At 41.2% G+C, this 14,380-nt stretch overlaps 1 protein-coding gene across 2 annotated transcripts; it reads right to left on the bottom strand.

The window, feature by feature from the left end:
• Nucleotides 1-674: 674 nt before the first annotated feature.
• LOC111666537 (phospholipid phosphatase 3-like) lies at nt 675-14,343 on the bottom strand. Of its 2 annotated transcripts, none has more exons than XM_023421891.2 (6): nt 13,944-14,343; nt 7,682-7,839; nt 3,748-4,028; nt 3,598-3,655; nt 3,334-3,510; nt 675-2,786 (listed from the first exon to the last, which is right to left on the bottom strand). In XM_023421891.2, the coding sequence occupies exons 1-6, from the start codon at nt 14,080-14,082 to the stop codon at nt 2,658-2,660; spliced, it is 942 nt and encodes a 313-aa protein (XP_023277659.1). In that variant the 5' UTR covers nt 14,083-14,343; the 3' UTR covers nt 675-2,657. The 2 variants fall into 2 exon arrangements, with proteins under 2 accessions (XP_023277659.1, XP_023277660.1); XM_023421892.2 differs by lacking the exon at nt 7,682-7,839 and adding an exon at nt 8,670-8,824 and having other exon boundaries at nt 13,944-14,341.
• Between the last annotated feature and the right edge of the window lie 37 nt (nt 14,344-14,380).

Raw genomic sequence — 14,380 nt, forward strand, 5'->3', positions numbered from 1 at the left:
AAAAAAACCCCCAACTAACCTCTACCACAGAACACACATTTTCTGTAGGGTGTAGTCTTGTGCCTAATTAAGACACTGGAAGCAGTCATTTAGTAGTAGTCATAACAAAAAGCAGCTGCTACACAATAGTTTCACCCCCTGGTGTGGCCATAAAAACAAAACACATTTTGCAGCTTATTAAACTTATCAACTCTAATCTCCCTCTGGGCAACGCGCCTGATCCACAGTGAAATCAGTCAGATTAGGATGCCGTGTGAACACACTGGCACACTGTGGATGGTCTATGCTGCATATACATCATGGTATATTTACATTTTGTCGAGACAAAGCAGCATAAAAGGATAATACAAAACAGATTAAAGGCAGATTATGTTGCTTCTAAGAATTCTCATATGTGAATGTACTCTGCCACTCTGGCATGGTTTCGGTGTGGAGTCTATATTATTCCTGAGGGCCATTGGGGAGAAGGGTTCAAGCCTGGAATGTACACTATTTCCCCACAGGAAGTGGAGCATGGAAGTCTACCATTGCCCCACGCCCAGATCTCCACATCACATCACACACACAGTCAGTCGGCTACTGAATTATAGAACATAAGTCAGAGATACTTATTCTGTCATGTATGGCACAAAGAATAAAATAAACATCACAATAAACTCCACAGTGCACTGCTCTTGATCTTTTGTGTTTTATTAAAGACACTTTATCTTTGATACATCTTACACTTTCATTGTACAAAATTTCACATGACATTACAAAAATATTGAAAGGCATTTTTAATAAAAAAAATTGTACTGAAGCTGTCTACTATGAGAGCTTTGTTTCTCTTTTTCTTTACTATTTTTTTTTTTATAAAACTCAATATTCACAAGTTGTCAACTTTACTGGATGACATCTGCCAAGCTTTGCCTTAAAGCAGCACGTTTTACATTTACACAGGTCTCGACACAAAGTCATAGTGGGTGTTTCTTCAAAAGACACACTGTATGTATACACAATACAGTATTGTACAATGTATGATAGCATGCAGAGTTTTCTGATGCACTATATAGTAATTTTCAAGACATGTATGAAAAGAGAACAGGACTAGTTTACCTATAAACGTCAGATCAAAGTTTGTCTCAGTGACTTGAGACTGAATTAGGATGCATCTTTCAGTCAGTGGTTTTAAGTATTAATATTATTATTATTATTTCTAAAAAAGTTAATTACATCAATATCATGCAAACATATTAGCATGATTATTACTTTAAAATTCAATGCAATGATTTTCGTCTATTATTATAATACACAGCCTCATTGCCAGCCCTGTTGTGTAACTTTACAAGACTTTATGAGATATTAAGCAGTTACAATGTGCCAAAATAATATGTTGTTTCTTTCACTGTTTTTGCTAAATTGTGCTTTGATACTGAAAAGCTACTATACCTAACCACTACTCTTGTCCCTGTCTTGCTTTTAAGTATATAAATGTCTGTATAGCATACAGTATATCACAGGATAGTTCAGTGATGTGAATAATCACTTTGATTAGTAACAGTAAAATATGTGTACTGTATATGATGCTTTTTCCCACAGTGTTCCAGTCTCAAGTTACATGTGTCTGTTGGAGCAGGTGCCTGTTCTCTGGCTGGAGAGAGGCACACTTGTAGGCTATAAACACTGAAATATATAGACATGACATTAAACACATTGGCGCACACACACACAGAAAGGCCTCACCCAAACACACACACACACACACACAGAGACATACACATGAGCATATGCAAGGGACACACCCGACGCTCACACACTCTCACACACTCTGACCTAACACTTGTGGGCACTCGTCTGGTACATATAACAGACAGTCATTTCATTAAATGGCTCAGTGGGGGCTCGTCCTAGCCAGCAGAAAGAGGCCCACATCCAACACATACGCCCTCACTGTACTTTCCACCTACTGTAACTCATGTGCACCTTCTAAGGAACACTACATTATGGACGTAATAAAAGCTTACAAAGCTTTCCAAAAGCTTCACTTCAGGATCATTCAAGTGGTGACAAACAGTACTGAGTTTAGCTAAAATAGTGCTATATTTCACGCATACATACAAATTCTTATGTTTGTAATAAAACCAAACTCAAACAATATCCTTCCTGAAATCAAGGAATTTGTTTTTTTTTTCCTTCTCCTCATGATTTTTTTGCATTAGTCACACAGTGAGCGAGTGGCAGAAATATGAGTATAGCTCCCATGCTGGATACAGCTGAGGGAAGAAGGCACAAAAGCTACACAGAGCTTTGTATACAGCTGCCATTTCTCAGTTTTGTTTCATTTCAGACTTTAGTCCATGGAAAGGCCTTGACAGAGGAGAATCTACAAGGCAGATCTCTTTCACAAAAAGAGAAGAGGGACAAACATCCCTGGTTCTCTCTTTTTTCCACATTGAGATGTGAGACCGAGGAAAGAGATGAAACTTTCCATTGAGAAAGCATAACTTGCTTGACTGTTCTTGCGTAGCCTCCTCTCGTCCGTCGAGATGTTCAAGATTCCATATTTGTCTGTGTTATCCAGATTGTTAGAGTTTGTTTTATCCAGTATTGACCAGTGGCTATAGTAGTGATTTGAATGGCACAGGTCAGGGTTATATACAATCAATTTGCAGTCTTCTCTATGCCATGATGAGATGGTTACTTCGCTCTCTGATGTCTGCAGGAGGAACAAGGTCTTTCTTTACTGGAGTTGGCAGTAAGGTAGAACGTCTTCCTTTGGGCTTGAACAAGTCTGACACAAAGAAAACCTGAGGAAGGGAAAGAAAGAAAACCATCCTTGAACATCTTAATCATCATACTTCCCTTGTCCCCCTTTTTGTCCCAACAGTTTTTTGTTAGTGATTTCACTCCCTTTTCTTTACAGATATACTATGGAGTTCCTCAAAGTTCAGTACTAGGCCCCCTTCTGTTTTCCATTCACATGCAGCCTCTCTTCATTATAATTTGTAAACACAGTCACACGTTTTATTGTTATGCTAACCACAGCCAATTGTATGTACCTGTTTACCTGTACCATTCAAATAGCTGATGTGAAAATGTTAATTCAGAAACTTTATCAGTTGAATGAAGACAAATCTACTTTCTTCTCTGTCTGTGAAGAATCTTACAATCTGTTATTGGGAAAGGGCTACATAAATGAAGGCATGATTATTATCTTTATTCAACTTGGAAGCAAAAAATAACTTAAAACTAACTAAATAACCAAAATTAGATTCATTTGTGAGGACCCTCAAATTCTTAAATCTAATCTGATATAGTACTATTACAAAAATAAAACATTATGGAACTACTCACTATACAGTAAGCCACCAGGGCTCCCTGTACAAAGCCCGCCAGGACATCAGTCGGGTGGTGCTTGTGATCAGAGACACGGGACAAGCCGGTGTAGAAAGACATCATGATGAGGGTGAACTGGGTCAGAGGGCGCAGCAGGCGGGCTCCATGCCAAGTGAAGCGAGACTGCAGATAGAACTGGTAAAGAGACAGAATTGTGGGTTTATATACTGTCTATTCAGGGCACATGTGTGTATACATGTTAAAAACAATTCAGTAACTCACCACCAGATAAAGCATGGTGTACATTGAGAATGATGCATGTCCAGAGAAGAAAGACTTCCTGAAGGACAGAGGACAATCAGAATTTTACTTCACCTAATAATCTGTAAACAATACATTTTAAATTATATGCTTTTAAATCTGTTACAATACCTGGCCTCTTGAACTTTGCTCTCTGGCCCCTGACACTGGTAGTCAGTGATGTAGCCCAGGGAGCAGTTGATAGTGGAGAAGTCAGGTTTGCACACATCAATGAAGTGTGGGCGCATGCGGCCGACTGACACTTTGGCAATGTCAGTGAAGGACTGACTGATGGCACAACCAAAGACGAACACTCCAACCTGCTTGTAGAGAGCAGAAATGTAGGGGTTCCCTACAAAAGACTTGGATCCTTCGTTCAGAAAGTAGATCCTGTAGCTTTCTCCAATGATGATCTGAGGGAACAGAAGAGACGGTAATGTCAGTGAAAATCATGACTGTGACTGTGTCCAAGTCCCATCTTCCACTCCTCTGTACTTATTTTCAATCTCCTGAGTGTTCAGTGAAACTGTGTGAGTGCAGGAGAGCCAAAATACTTTATGAGGAATGGCACAGCACTTTCAAACATGGACAGAGGAACTTCTTTTGCTAGTGAAGTGCAGTGCTCATATTTCACATGTAATTTAACATCTAACTGTTTGTTACTCATTATTTGACTACTTCCCTGTCATTCCCTCTTTAATGTCAGAATATAGATAATTGTGAATGCAAGTTTTGCTTGATGTATTTTCTTTCAAGTAAAGACTGCAGCATTACTGGATTAAAAGTGTTCACAAACAAACCCTCAAGCAAGAAGGATAGCATTAAGCTCTTGTGGACTAATTGGAAATGTGCATCAAATTCTGTGGAGATGGGTATTTGGAACAAGGACATACTGAGCTCTGACATACAGGTTTCAAATATGAGTTGTGTGTATATATATATATGACTGAAATAACTTTTTTTCAGGATCAAAATGTTAGAGAGCTAAAAAGGAATGCTGTGATTTCCTCTGAAGTGGTTTGAAAAAGACTGCTTTATAGTTAAACGTGTTTACCTGTGCAATTCTACTTCTCAGAGAAAACAGTGAGGCAACGTGGGAGGCAACTCAAACTGTCCGCCATGTATAGTTTTATGTAAGTGTGTAAATAAACCACCGTCTAAAACCGACGATTGACGGGTAAGGCGCACTTAGGAGGAGGTGGATAGCCATAACTCGCAACAGCTGTTCAAGCTCAAATGAGCCTTCCCTACCCCCCCATTCTCCCCTGTTGTCTTCCAGCCACTCACAAATGAAAGTAGTGAAGAGGAGTGATAAAGGCAGAAAATGGAGGGATGAAAGCAACAGTGAGCAGTGAGAGGGAAGGGAAGGGAAGGGAAGATAGAAAGCATAGAGTCTGCAAAAAAGGACAAGAGGAGTGTGAACAAAGCGGAGAAAGGGGAAGGAAGAGGAAGGTGAGAGGAGGAATGAAGGCTGGAGTGGGAGGTGGAGGAGGGAGCGAGTGGGGGAGGCACCGCTGGTTCTAATCAGCAGAAACGCTGAGCTAGGCAACGTGTCTGATTTTGGTGGCCAGACTCCACCAGGCGTACGTCGGGGGCACGTTTGTTTTTCACTGCTCAGGCTGTCTCTCTGAAATGTCTCCGATTTCACAAGGGATGTCTGGCTGTTTTCATGTTAGTATCTTGGTTTCATCAGACATTCTTGTGAGGGGCGCAGGAATAAGTCTCATTCTTGGAAAACACTCTCTGCAGAGGGATAGCCCTTAAGGAGATTTAACAAGCTGATATAGTATGTTGTTTCCACCATCCAGGCCTTTAGAGCCAGCTCAACACAGGCCAGCTGCTTTCATGGGAGAGAGGGAAGGGGGAGAAAACAGATCTGGTTCCCCTTGTGTGAAAGATTTTACGATGTGAACGAATAAATGAATTGGCATTGTAGGATATGTTGCTGTTAGACTGAAACCTCAGAGATAATCATGGAGGCTAGATGCTGATTTGTGGCTTATGTCAAAAGTCTTGTATTTCCAAAATGACACCATGGTGTTTTCGTGTCTTCTAAAAAAGATCTGTATAAATTATAAAGGATGTGGCCTCTTGCGTTTCTCAGCTTTATACAGGGGGAAATGAAGCACTGCATGTCCTAATGTTGTTGTTTTCTGGTTCAGAAAACACAAAGCTTGGCAGAACGCTCTAGGGGGGAGACGGATTACAAAGTCACGTTTTGCCAGGGGAAAATGAGATATCTGGCAAAGTCTTCTTGTTTGGGGCCTTCACCACAATTCCACCCCACCAATTACAGTATTTAACCGAACAACCATTGCGTCAACCATAATTACACGGGCCAGGGCTCCTTCTCACCATGAAAACCCCTGTGGCCCCAAGCCCGTAGAGTAGACTGCTCTCCAGGAGGAGGGAGAGCTGATGGAGAAGCCATGCCATGAGGCTAGGCACAATTCCACCGAGGATCTGCCAGGTGACAACCTCACATGCTATGGCAGTGCTGAGTAACACCACAGAGCAACCAGGAAGTTTCTGAAGGATTTAAGTGTGAACGCTGCATGGTTTATGTCCCCAGAATCTATTTGCTAGTCCACTGCTAGCACATTCCCGATAACTGGCAATTATCAATGTAATGTGTTAGCACCTTTTTAGGATGAGGCAATGCTAAATGTTAATCCATGGATTAATAGTTTCTAAGGTGCTCCAAGAGACTCCAGTTTGATAGCTTTTTAGTTGCTTAATTGTTTTTTATAAGTGTCACTAGTTAGTTACTATTGCGTTTGTGATAGCCTGTTGGTTGCTAAGGGTGCTTCCTACATGGTTGCTATGGCTTTCGGGGTGATTTCTAGACGTTTCGAAGGTGGTCGCTATTGGTCGCTAAATTGTTGTAAGACTGCTGCAGTAATATTGCAGTTTTTCTCCTTTTCTTTTCTTTTGTTTTCTGTGTATTGTGAGTAGAAATGGCTGGGTTTGGCGATTGAAATCATGGGTTCATAGGGTTTTGTTATGTTTTGCTATACTAATTTAATAGAGATACAACAGGGACTGCTCTTATACTTTTTCTTGTCTACACTGGGTGCAGCACCTCGTCAGCAGCACAACAGAAGCTGCAGTCCTCCATCAGTGTCTACACCTGATGTATTGAGCCACAGGATTGCTGAGTGTTCAGAAGTGTTTTGACAGACCTTACAGGCGAAAAAACAATCTTGCACAAGGGGGTAAAGTCGCAGTTATCTCCGAAAAAAAATGAGCCGTTACGAAGCCGGTGTAGACGGATGCATAGGTCAAAAGCGAAGTATATCTGAAAACCACGGCAGAAAAATGTGTAGTGCAAATGGGTTGTTTAGCTTCCACCTCTGAGCACTGGCATATGGAGAAAAAATATTTTGAATTACCAGATGCTGGGATAAGGTTGGGGTTTAGTTCAGATTTTGGACACATCCTCACTGTTCTCTCTCAGGAGATTTGAGACAGAGAAACAATTCAACACCTCACTTTCTCAAGCACCTTAATCAGTTGAGTCATCTTAAGCCCCTGAAGAGAAAGCCTTGAACAAATGCTGTTGACTGGTTGTTATCTAGCATGTGCTGAAGCCAATCAGAGAAGCTGATAGCACAGGTATGGAGAGGTGTTGTTTCAGTAATCATGTAGGATAATCTCTGTTTATACCCACAGTGAGTCAACTGTCAAGATAAATCCCTCTGATGGAGCATGCACAAGCGTATTTCATTGAAGGTGAGTGTAGTGGGAATGTACATGGTTTGTTTGGAGAAAAATATGAACACATGTTGCACCTGTAATTGATTGAAGAAATCTCTAAAATCATTACAAATCATATAATTGTGAAATATATTCCTTGTTGGAAATGTTACATTGATCATATACAAATTAGAACCCCTATTGGAGACAATGAGAACTACTAGAATGGACTGTGCAATCAGGATGAGAAATGATGTGGTCAACATCTAGTTTAAGTCAGTCAGTGTCAGTGCGTGCTGCTAGTAATGGTGAAGGCTGCTGAAACACAAGAAGTGATGATGGCATTAGTGATCAAAGTGAGGTGACTTACAGAGAGGATGGTGATAAGAATGCCAGCAGCACTAAGCACACCGTCGCTAATGGTATCTCCATTTTTGGCCGGGTACTTGATGGATTCATCATCGCAGTAAAACCCCCTACGGTAAGGCTGAACAGCACTGGTCTCAATGACCAAGAAAGGCAGGCCGGCTAGTGTGAAGAAGCAGTGAACGGCACAGAGAGAAAGAAAGGGGGTGGGGGTGGGGGTGGGTGAGGGAGGGGGAGAGAGAGAGAGAGAGAGAGAGATGGAGGCGCTGGGTTAATGATACGCAAATTACAGAGGTCGCAGGTACGAGCAAGAGGTAACAAGGGAACATGTGGGACTGGCTCAATTCATTCTGTGGCTGTTATCTATGACTAATGAAGAAATAATGACTCCATCTTTGCTCAATATTCAGTATTAATGGGGCTTTGTGAACAGATCTTTGGATGTATCGAAGGACCATACCTGTACTTTTTTTTTTGTATGTTTCAGCCTGTTAACTACTAATAATGTATACTTTACTTTACTGCTGACCATCTTCCAAAGCACACCATATATTTTAATACCAATCTCTGTCTCTTCAGGCTGCATTGGTTTCCATTAATTTAACTTCAGAATGACAATGAAGTGGCAGACATTTGTAAGTAAAAGGAGCCAACAGCCAAACAGCTGACCTACAGAGCACTCCAGTCTTTTGTTACTTTGACACTTAATCAATATTCTGACTAGTAATATAAATGGAAACCAAGGGCTGTCTGTAGGCTAGAAAATCAGTCTCAAAGCTCACAATGATATGCGTTGGAAAATGGTGGGCAGTAATGTACAGCATACATGATTTACAGCTAATGAGGTACAACATGGATGCACCAGTGAGCATGAGTCATAGCCTGTCGTTCCAATCGTGTCATTTGAGGTATCTTAAGCCAACCAGTGGATGAATGGAGAGTGTCCCAACATATGCTCTCTAGTTCTCCTGCTGCACCAAACCAAGACTTACTGAGACCACGGGCACAGTGACGCCCACAGCTGTGAGCACGGTGGTGGACACTGTGCTGCTCTTATAGGGAAGCCTGATGCTGTTGTCATTGCAGAAGAATCCTCTCTGGTAAGGCGGGAATGGAGATTTGTGCAAAAACACGGCAACAAGCAACACTGCATGGTTGGACAGATACATGAGCGCAGGTCAGACAGCTCTTAAAAACCAAAACAGTGAACAGCTGCATCAACAGACATTATCAACAGGAAGACAAAAAGAAAAGCACAGACAGATAGAAATCTTAGTCAGTCAAACAATCAGATTAAAAACTCCCAGCAGATGTGAATTTAAGTTATGATCTCAAACAGGCTGAGTTAGTGCTAAAAGGGTTGGATGTGTCATGTTCTTGAGAGGGGACCATTGCTGCTAACTGACAAGAAAAAAAACACAAACACTATCAGAGTCTTCCTTCCCTTCCCGCAGCGGCTTTCAAGCGCACTTAAAAAGGCCCAGTTTAAGATGCCTTGGGGGGGTGTCTGCGTCTGATCAATTTAGTGTGTTTCACCACTTAAAGTGGCAAAAGGATCTTATTTATCTCCTGACAACAAACATAGAGTGGGTGTAACTCAGACGCAAGCCAAAAAGGACAGCTTATTTTCTCCATTTACTAAAGGCTTCAATGGCTTCACTTTGAAATTTGAGTGTGGACGTCGTACCCAGGAGACGCCTCAAATCTCAGACAGAATTTGGAAAACACACTTTCAAATCACTTCAAAGCAGCATTTAACAGATGCTGGAGCTTTCAAGTCACTCTTTGAATAATTCTGCGATCTGCTGATACAAAGAAAATCAAACATCAGCGCTCTCTCTCACACACTTTCTTCCCCTGTCAAAAAGCTAAAAAGCACTGGGGTGTAGAGGTCAGTGCTGAGAGCTGCTGAAGGCAGGATGATGGTGGTGGTGGTGGTGCTGGGGGGGTGTGATTTCTCAAACCAAATGTCAACACAGGCTTCAGTTGCTGCTGAGCCCCTCAACCCCTTGCATCCACATAAATACACACACACTTGCACAAAAACACACAGCTGACTGGCCTTTGAAGGTCCAGCTGGGTTGAGCTCAGGTTACAGACAGGGCTCTGCTGCTTGATGGGAACTCCAGAGCACCGGCCTTCCCTCCACATTCAGCAGGATTCACATTATTAACTTTGTCTTTTTCATTTTCCTTCTTAAAACAAATACCTGGACGGAGCTACAATCGGCACTGAAGCAGGTCTGGTGGCGAAAGAGCGGGGTGATACGTCTCTGAGATCTGTAACTGTAAAAATATACTGTACTTCAAATCCTCAGTGTCTGATCCTTGAGTTTACTTTGTCTGGCCATGAACAGAACAACACAGGCCTTAGCGAAACACATTCATTCGGACATATAAAGGCTGCCCAACATGCTGATATAAAGCAGTCAAGGGAAAAAAGCACACAGGGCTGAAAGTGCTGGATGTGAAACACATGAAGCCCAGAGTCTTGACCCCTGCAGACTCCGCTGAACACATTCACAGACCCGATACAAGCCACAAGGCCAGAGGCAGAGGGCAGAGACTAATAGAGAGAGACAGAGTGGTAGCAAATGGATTGATGAAATTACGTGTCTACAGTTTATAAAAGGAACCTGCACGAGGTCAAGAACCTCAAACAGCTGATTGGAAAGACGGAAAAAACACAATGAGACACTGTCAGGTCCTGTCTTCCAGAAATTCAGCTGGGCTTTTCTTCTCTGCTCAGTCCTCTGACCCCTTCCATCCGTCTAAACAGTGCAGCATCAGCATTACATACGGCATCTTGGGATTTTCCCCTCCTACCCTCTTCCTCCCTTCCCGCTTCTGAAAGCCGGGTGGGGGGTGGAGGAGGAGGGGGAAAAGTCAACCTGCCAACAACAACACCAGTCAGCAAGCATGGGTATGTCTTTTACATTAGCTCAACATCAACCCAAAGACAACAGAAACAAACAAAATGGTTGGAGAGATTTTTTTCTGACTTCTCAGTTCCTAATGTAAACATCAGGTGTCCTCTATTCAGTTTTGCCCCAAAGCAGTTTGCTTAATAATCAACAGGGGAGCCCTAACTGAAAATAAGCAAACAAAGTAAATGAATAATGATGATGACTTTTTCAGCACATTACTAAGCGTTGCCTCACATCAAAATATGCTTGAAAAAAATACTGAGACCTACTAGTTAGAATTTCCTACGCCTGTCCGTTTTGCCTTTCTCCCTGTTCAGCCCTGGCAGTTCCGTGTAGCTGCAGTTTGTGGAAACTAGAATCAATGTATAACCCTCATGCTGAATTAAAGCCCTACCATATTTTGGAGGCATTCACCAAAACACCAAGTGAGACTGTTAAAATAAACAGACGCACATTTTCCACTTGCAGGGATCTCTCACTGTCTGGCGTAGAAATGTATACATGTCTGAGGTAGTTGTGGTGTATACACAGATGCAGTTGTTTTTACTCGCAGCAGCCCCCACACAACCTGCTCCCTGCCTGTCTGTCTGTCCGTTTGCCAGTCAGTCTGGCCTGCTGCAAAACTTAGTTCATGGTTCCTGTGGAAGGGAAAGCAGCTCTGCCTGCTTAGTTAAAAACAGTTGTATTTGTATTGAATTGCTAGCGGCTAGAACTGCTGCTTATGCTCCCTTTTGCTCCTCATTTACTATCCATATTTCTTTAGAGGAGTAAGTATTACAGAGTTCAAATTCCAGATTTATATATCTGTTATTCCTTAATTCCTACAACCACAATAAATACATGCACAGACACATAGAAAAAGTATGCAGACAATACGATTCATACATGTACATAAATCCACATACAGTATATACACAGACAATTACACAACATACGGCTTGCATGTACATACATGCCTAAAAAATATTACCCTGAAAAATGCAGAATAATTTATCAAATAATCAGTTCACCTTAACTTCAGTCCATTTAAACCTTTAAATAAATTCAACGGCAGATAGTGTATTTGTATGCCTCTGTCTTACATGTAAAATCCCACATCCTAATTTATATATTTGATTATATGCACAACAAATTTAATACAGCGATATCTTAAAGTAATATTTCCTGAAATTGAGACCTTTCAGTGCCATTTTAAATTGTCTGTGTTTCAACTGTCTCACTTGTGACACATCACTCAAAAACAAACTTGAGGACAATAATTGCTGTATGACTGGTCAGCACTTGTTTCCGCTTGAGATCTAGCTAATGATTGTTATTTTTAGAGGGTCAGTTAAACCAAATTACAAACAACTAGATTATTTCATTTTCAGTTTTACTTGCTGAGTGTTTAAGACATTTGTCACTGAGACTTCTATTACTAGCAACTATATACCACCCACACACGAGGAAGCAAGCTTTAAAAAACATAAGTTACAACAACTTTCAACATCATTTCCATGATTTCCTGGCTCACCATGGTCTGTTTTCCCAAAACTGAAAAATACAGGCACAACCGTGGCCGATTAAACACCTCCTATTTACTGCTGAACCAGGACAAAAGCTCACAGAAACAATTATAATACGATTAACTGGGAAACATGAAAGCCACCTGCTACGGTTTAATGCAAACTGAACCTGATCACCTCACCACAGGTTGAAGTAAATAATAAAATAAATAACAGCCCTCTGCTTTCCTCAGAATTATTCATCAGGATTTAGTTCTAATCACCTCTGAATCAGAGTGACGCTTTCCTCTAGTCTAATGACTCATGTTATCTTTACCGCCACTGATGGTCTACTGGGATTACAGTGACTGGAGAAGGTTCCTTTAGCACAAGAGAGAAGGGAGAGAGATATCCCCAGATGCAGCAATACTCGAGCTGTAATCAGTGAGTGGATGAGTGGTGATTACCAGAGCTGGCCCACCATTTCCTCCCTGTGGTTGTTCCCTTTAAACCACGTCTTTTGCCAGAAAAACACTTCTGGTTTGTTGACAAGCTTCTCTGTGGGAAGGTATGTACATTCAGAGCAAATCATGGGGATTTACCCTCCACAGAGACAAAAACTAGACAAAAGCTAAATATAGCTTGTCAGAAAACAACTGTTTATACTATAGAACTCTCGTGGCATATTTTAACAATAGCTGGACTGCTGCTTTTCCCATGCAGTTGCAATAACTTTTATCTAATAGTTGAATGCTTCTTCGCTGTTTTCCATTACCTTAACGCTACAGAACGACACCCTGGAAACATGTGCTTATATCAGAGAAGAAAGTAAATTAGTGAAATTATTGAAAAGTCAAAGGTTTAAGCCCCAAGGAGAGCCGCGAACCTTTTGTAGGACTTCAAGGTTCAAGCTTCAAACGGTGTAAAAAAATGTTTCACCTGCAAAAACAACCTTAACCCAATGTCTGCGGCTGCTGAACACACACACACACACACTTCTGACCTTTTCACCACTTCCCTTAATTACTCCACACACACACGAATATATTATGCCAGATGTTGGGATCAGAAGAATTCCTGCTGGTGTGGAATGTGAGCCATTCTGGAAAATATAATGAGGAGTCAAAGCAGAGGCATACAGTACAGGTGAGGGTGGAGACCAAAGAAATGTATCCCTCTTGGAGCAATTTATTAATTAGTTTCCCCTTTGCTAGCAGTTTTTTTTTTTTTTGGTGCTGAGGAAAACAGATCCACTAGCTAAGCTAAAGCAATTGCTGGAAAATATGCAGCTTTAAAGTTGCAACGGCCAAATGCGTTGGCTATAGCTACTAGTGGGGCATCACTTGTTGCTGTAGCAACGCAGCTTGTGGAGCTGATGAAGCTAAAACATTTAACATTTGCCTAACAAAGGTGTTTAAATTTGATAATTTAAATTTAAAATACCTAAAAGTTTCAATTAAGCTTAATTGGTGTAAGTGACATTTTTTTATGACCTGTACCATTCAGAGGTCATTTAGCTAGATTAACGTTATCAGGGCAGTATCGGTAGAAAAGTGGTTTTCCTCTAAATATAATAATTATTATCATAAAATACAAAATTTAAATGTCAAAAATCAGAGATCATATTATAGTCATGTGTAGGAAAACTGGTAGATGAAGACAACATGAGATGAAGAACAAAAACGTAAAGTTAGTTAAAGTCATACTGAACACACCTGAAGTCCTGCCAACGTTGACAATATTCAATAAAACAATACGACGTTTAAAAACAAACAAAAAGTCACAATTACTACAATGTAATGTTGTACATGTTACTGATAACGGTAACTGGTGAAACTTTATAGTGGGAGACTTACCCAAAAACAGGCAGAAGAGATCCACCCCGACCAGCAACTTTCTCCTGCGGTGGTCTTTGCAGTTATTGTTGTTCAGTGAACTCCCGCCGTTCCTCGTCTCGGCTGCCATCGTTTTCTCATATATCAAACAGCGTTGCATTTAAAACGTTTTGTGAGTTTCAAATGTGAGTGGAACTAAAAAAAAAAAAAAAAAAAATGCTGCTGCGAGCTTTCGCAGTGGTGCGTTAACTTTACGTTTTACTATCTACAACAAGCGACAGCCAGCGGCTTCTACATGAATCCTGAGGAGGAGTAGTCGCGAAGAAAGTCTTTGAAGAAAACAGGCTGCTTTCTAAAAGTAACCACCGCCTCTCTAACAACAATCGCCGCTCGATTTCTTCTAACTTCTAACCATCGTTTACTCCTTTCCATGGGGGTAGTGGTTGTCCTGTGACAGC

The sequence above is a fragment of the Seriola lalandi genome, unplaced genomic scaffold, assembly GCF_002814215.2.
Source record: "Seriola lalandi dorsalis isolate HSWRI2012SDOR001 ecotype SW California unplaced genomic scaffold, Sedor1 jcf7180002054677, whole genome shotgun sequence".
NCBI classification, from domain to species: Eukaryota; Metazoa; Chordata; class Actinopteri; order Carangiformes; family Carangidae; genus Seriola; species Seriola lalandi.

What these genes read in the sequence shown, in the direction of transcription:
- LOC111666537 (XM_023421891.2), bottom strand. Translation starts at nt 14,082, where the DNA reads ATGCAACGCTGTTTGATATATGAGAAAACGATGGCAGCCGAGACGAGG. An exon ending in TTCTTATCACCATCCTCTCT is followed by an intron (nt 4,029 to 7,681) that starts GTAAGTCACCTC and finishes CTGTTCCCTCAG; the next exon opens with ATCATCATTGGAGAAAGCTA. An exon ending in CCCTGGTGGCTTACTGTATA is followed by an intron (nt 2,787 to 3,333) that starts GTGAGTAGTTCC and finishes TCCCTTCCTCAG; the next exon opens with GTTTTCTTTGTGTCAGACTT.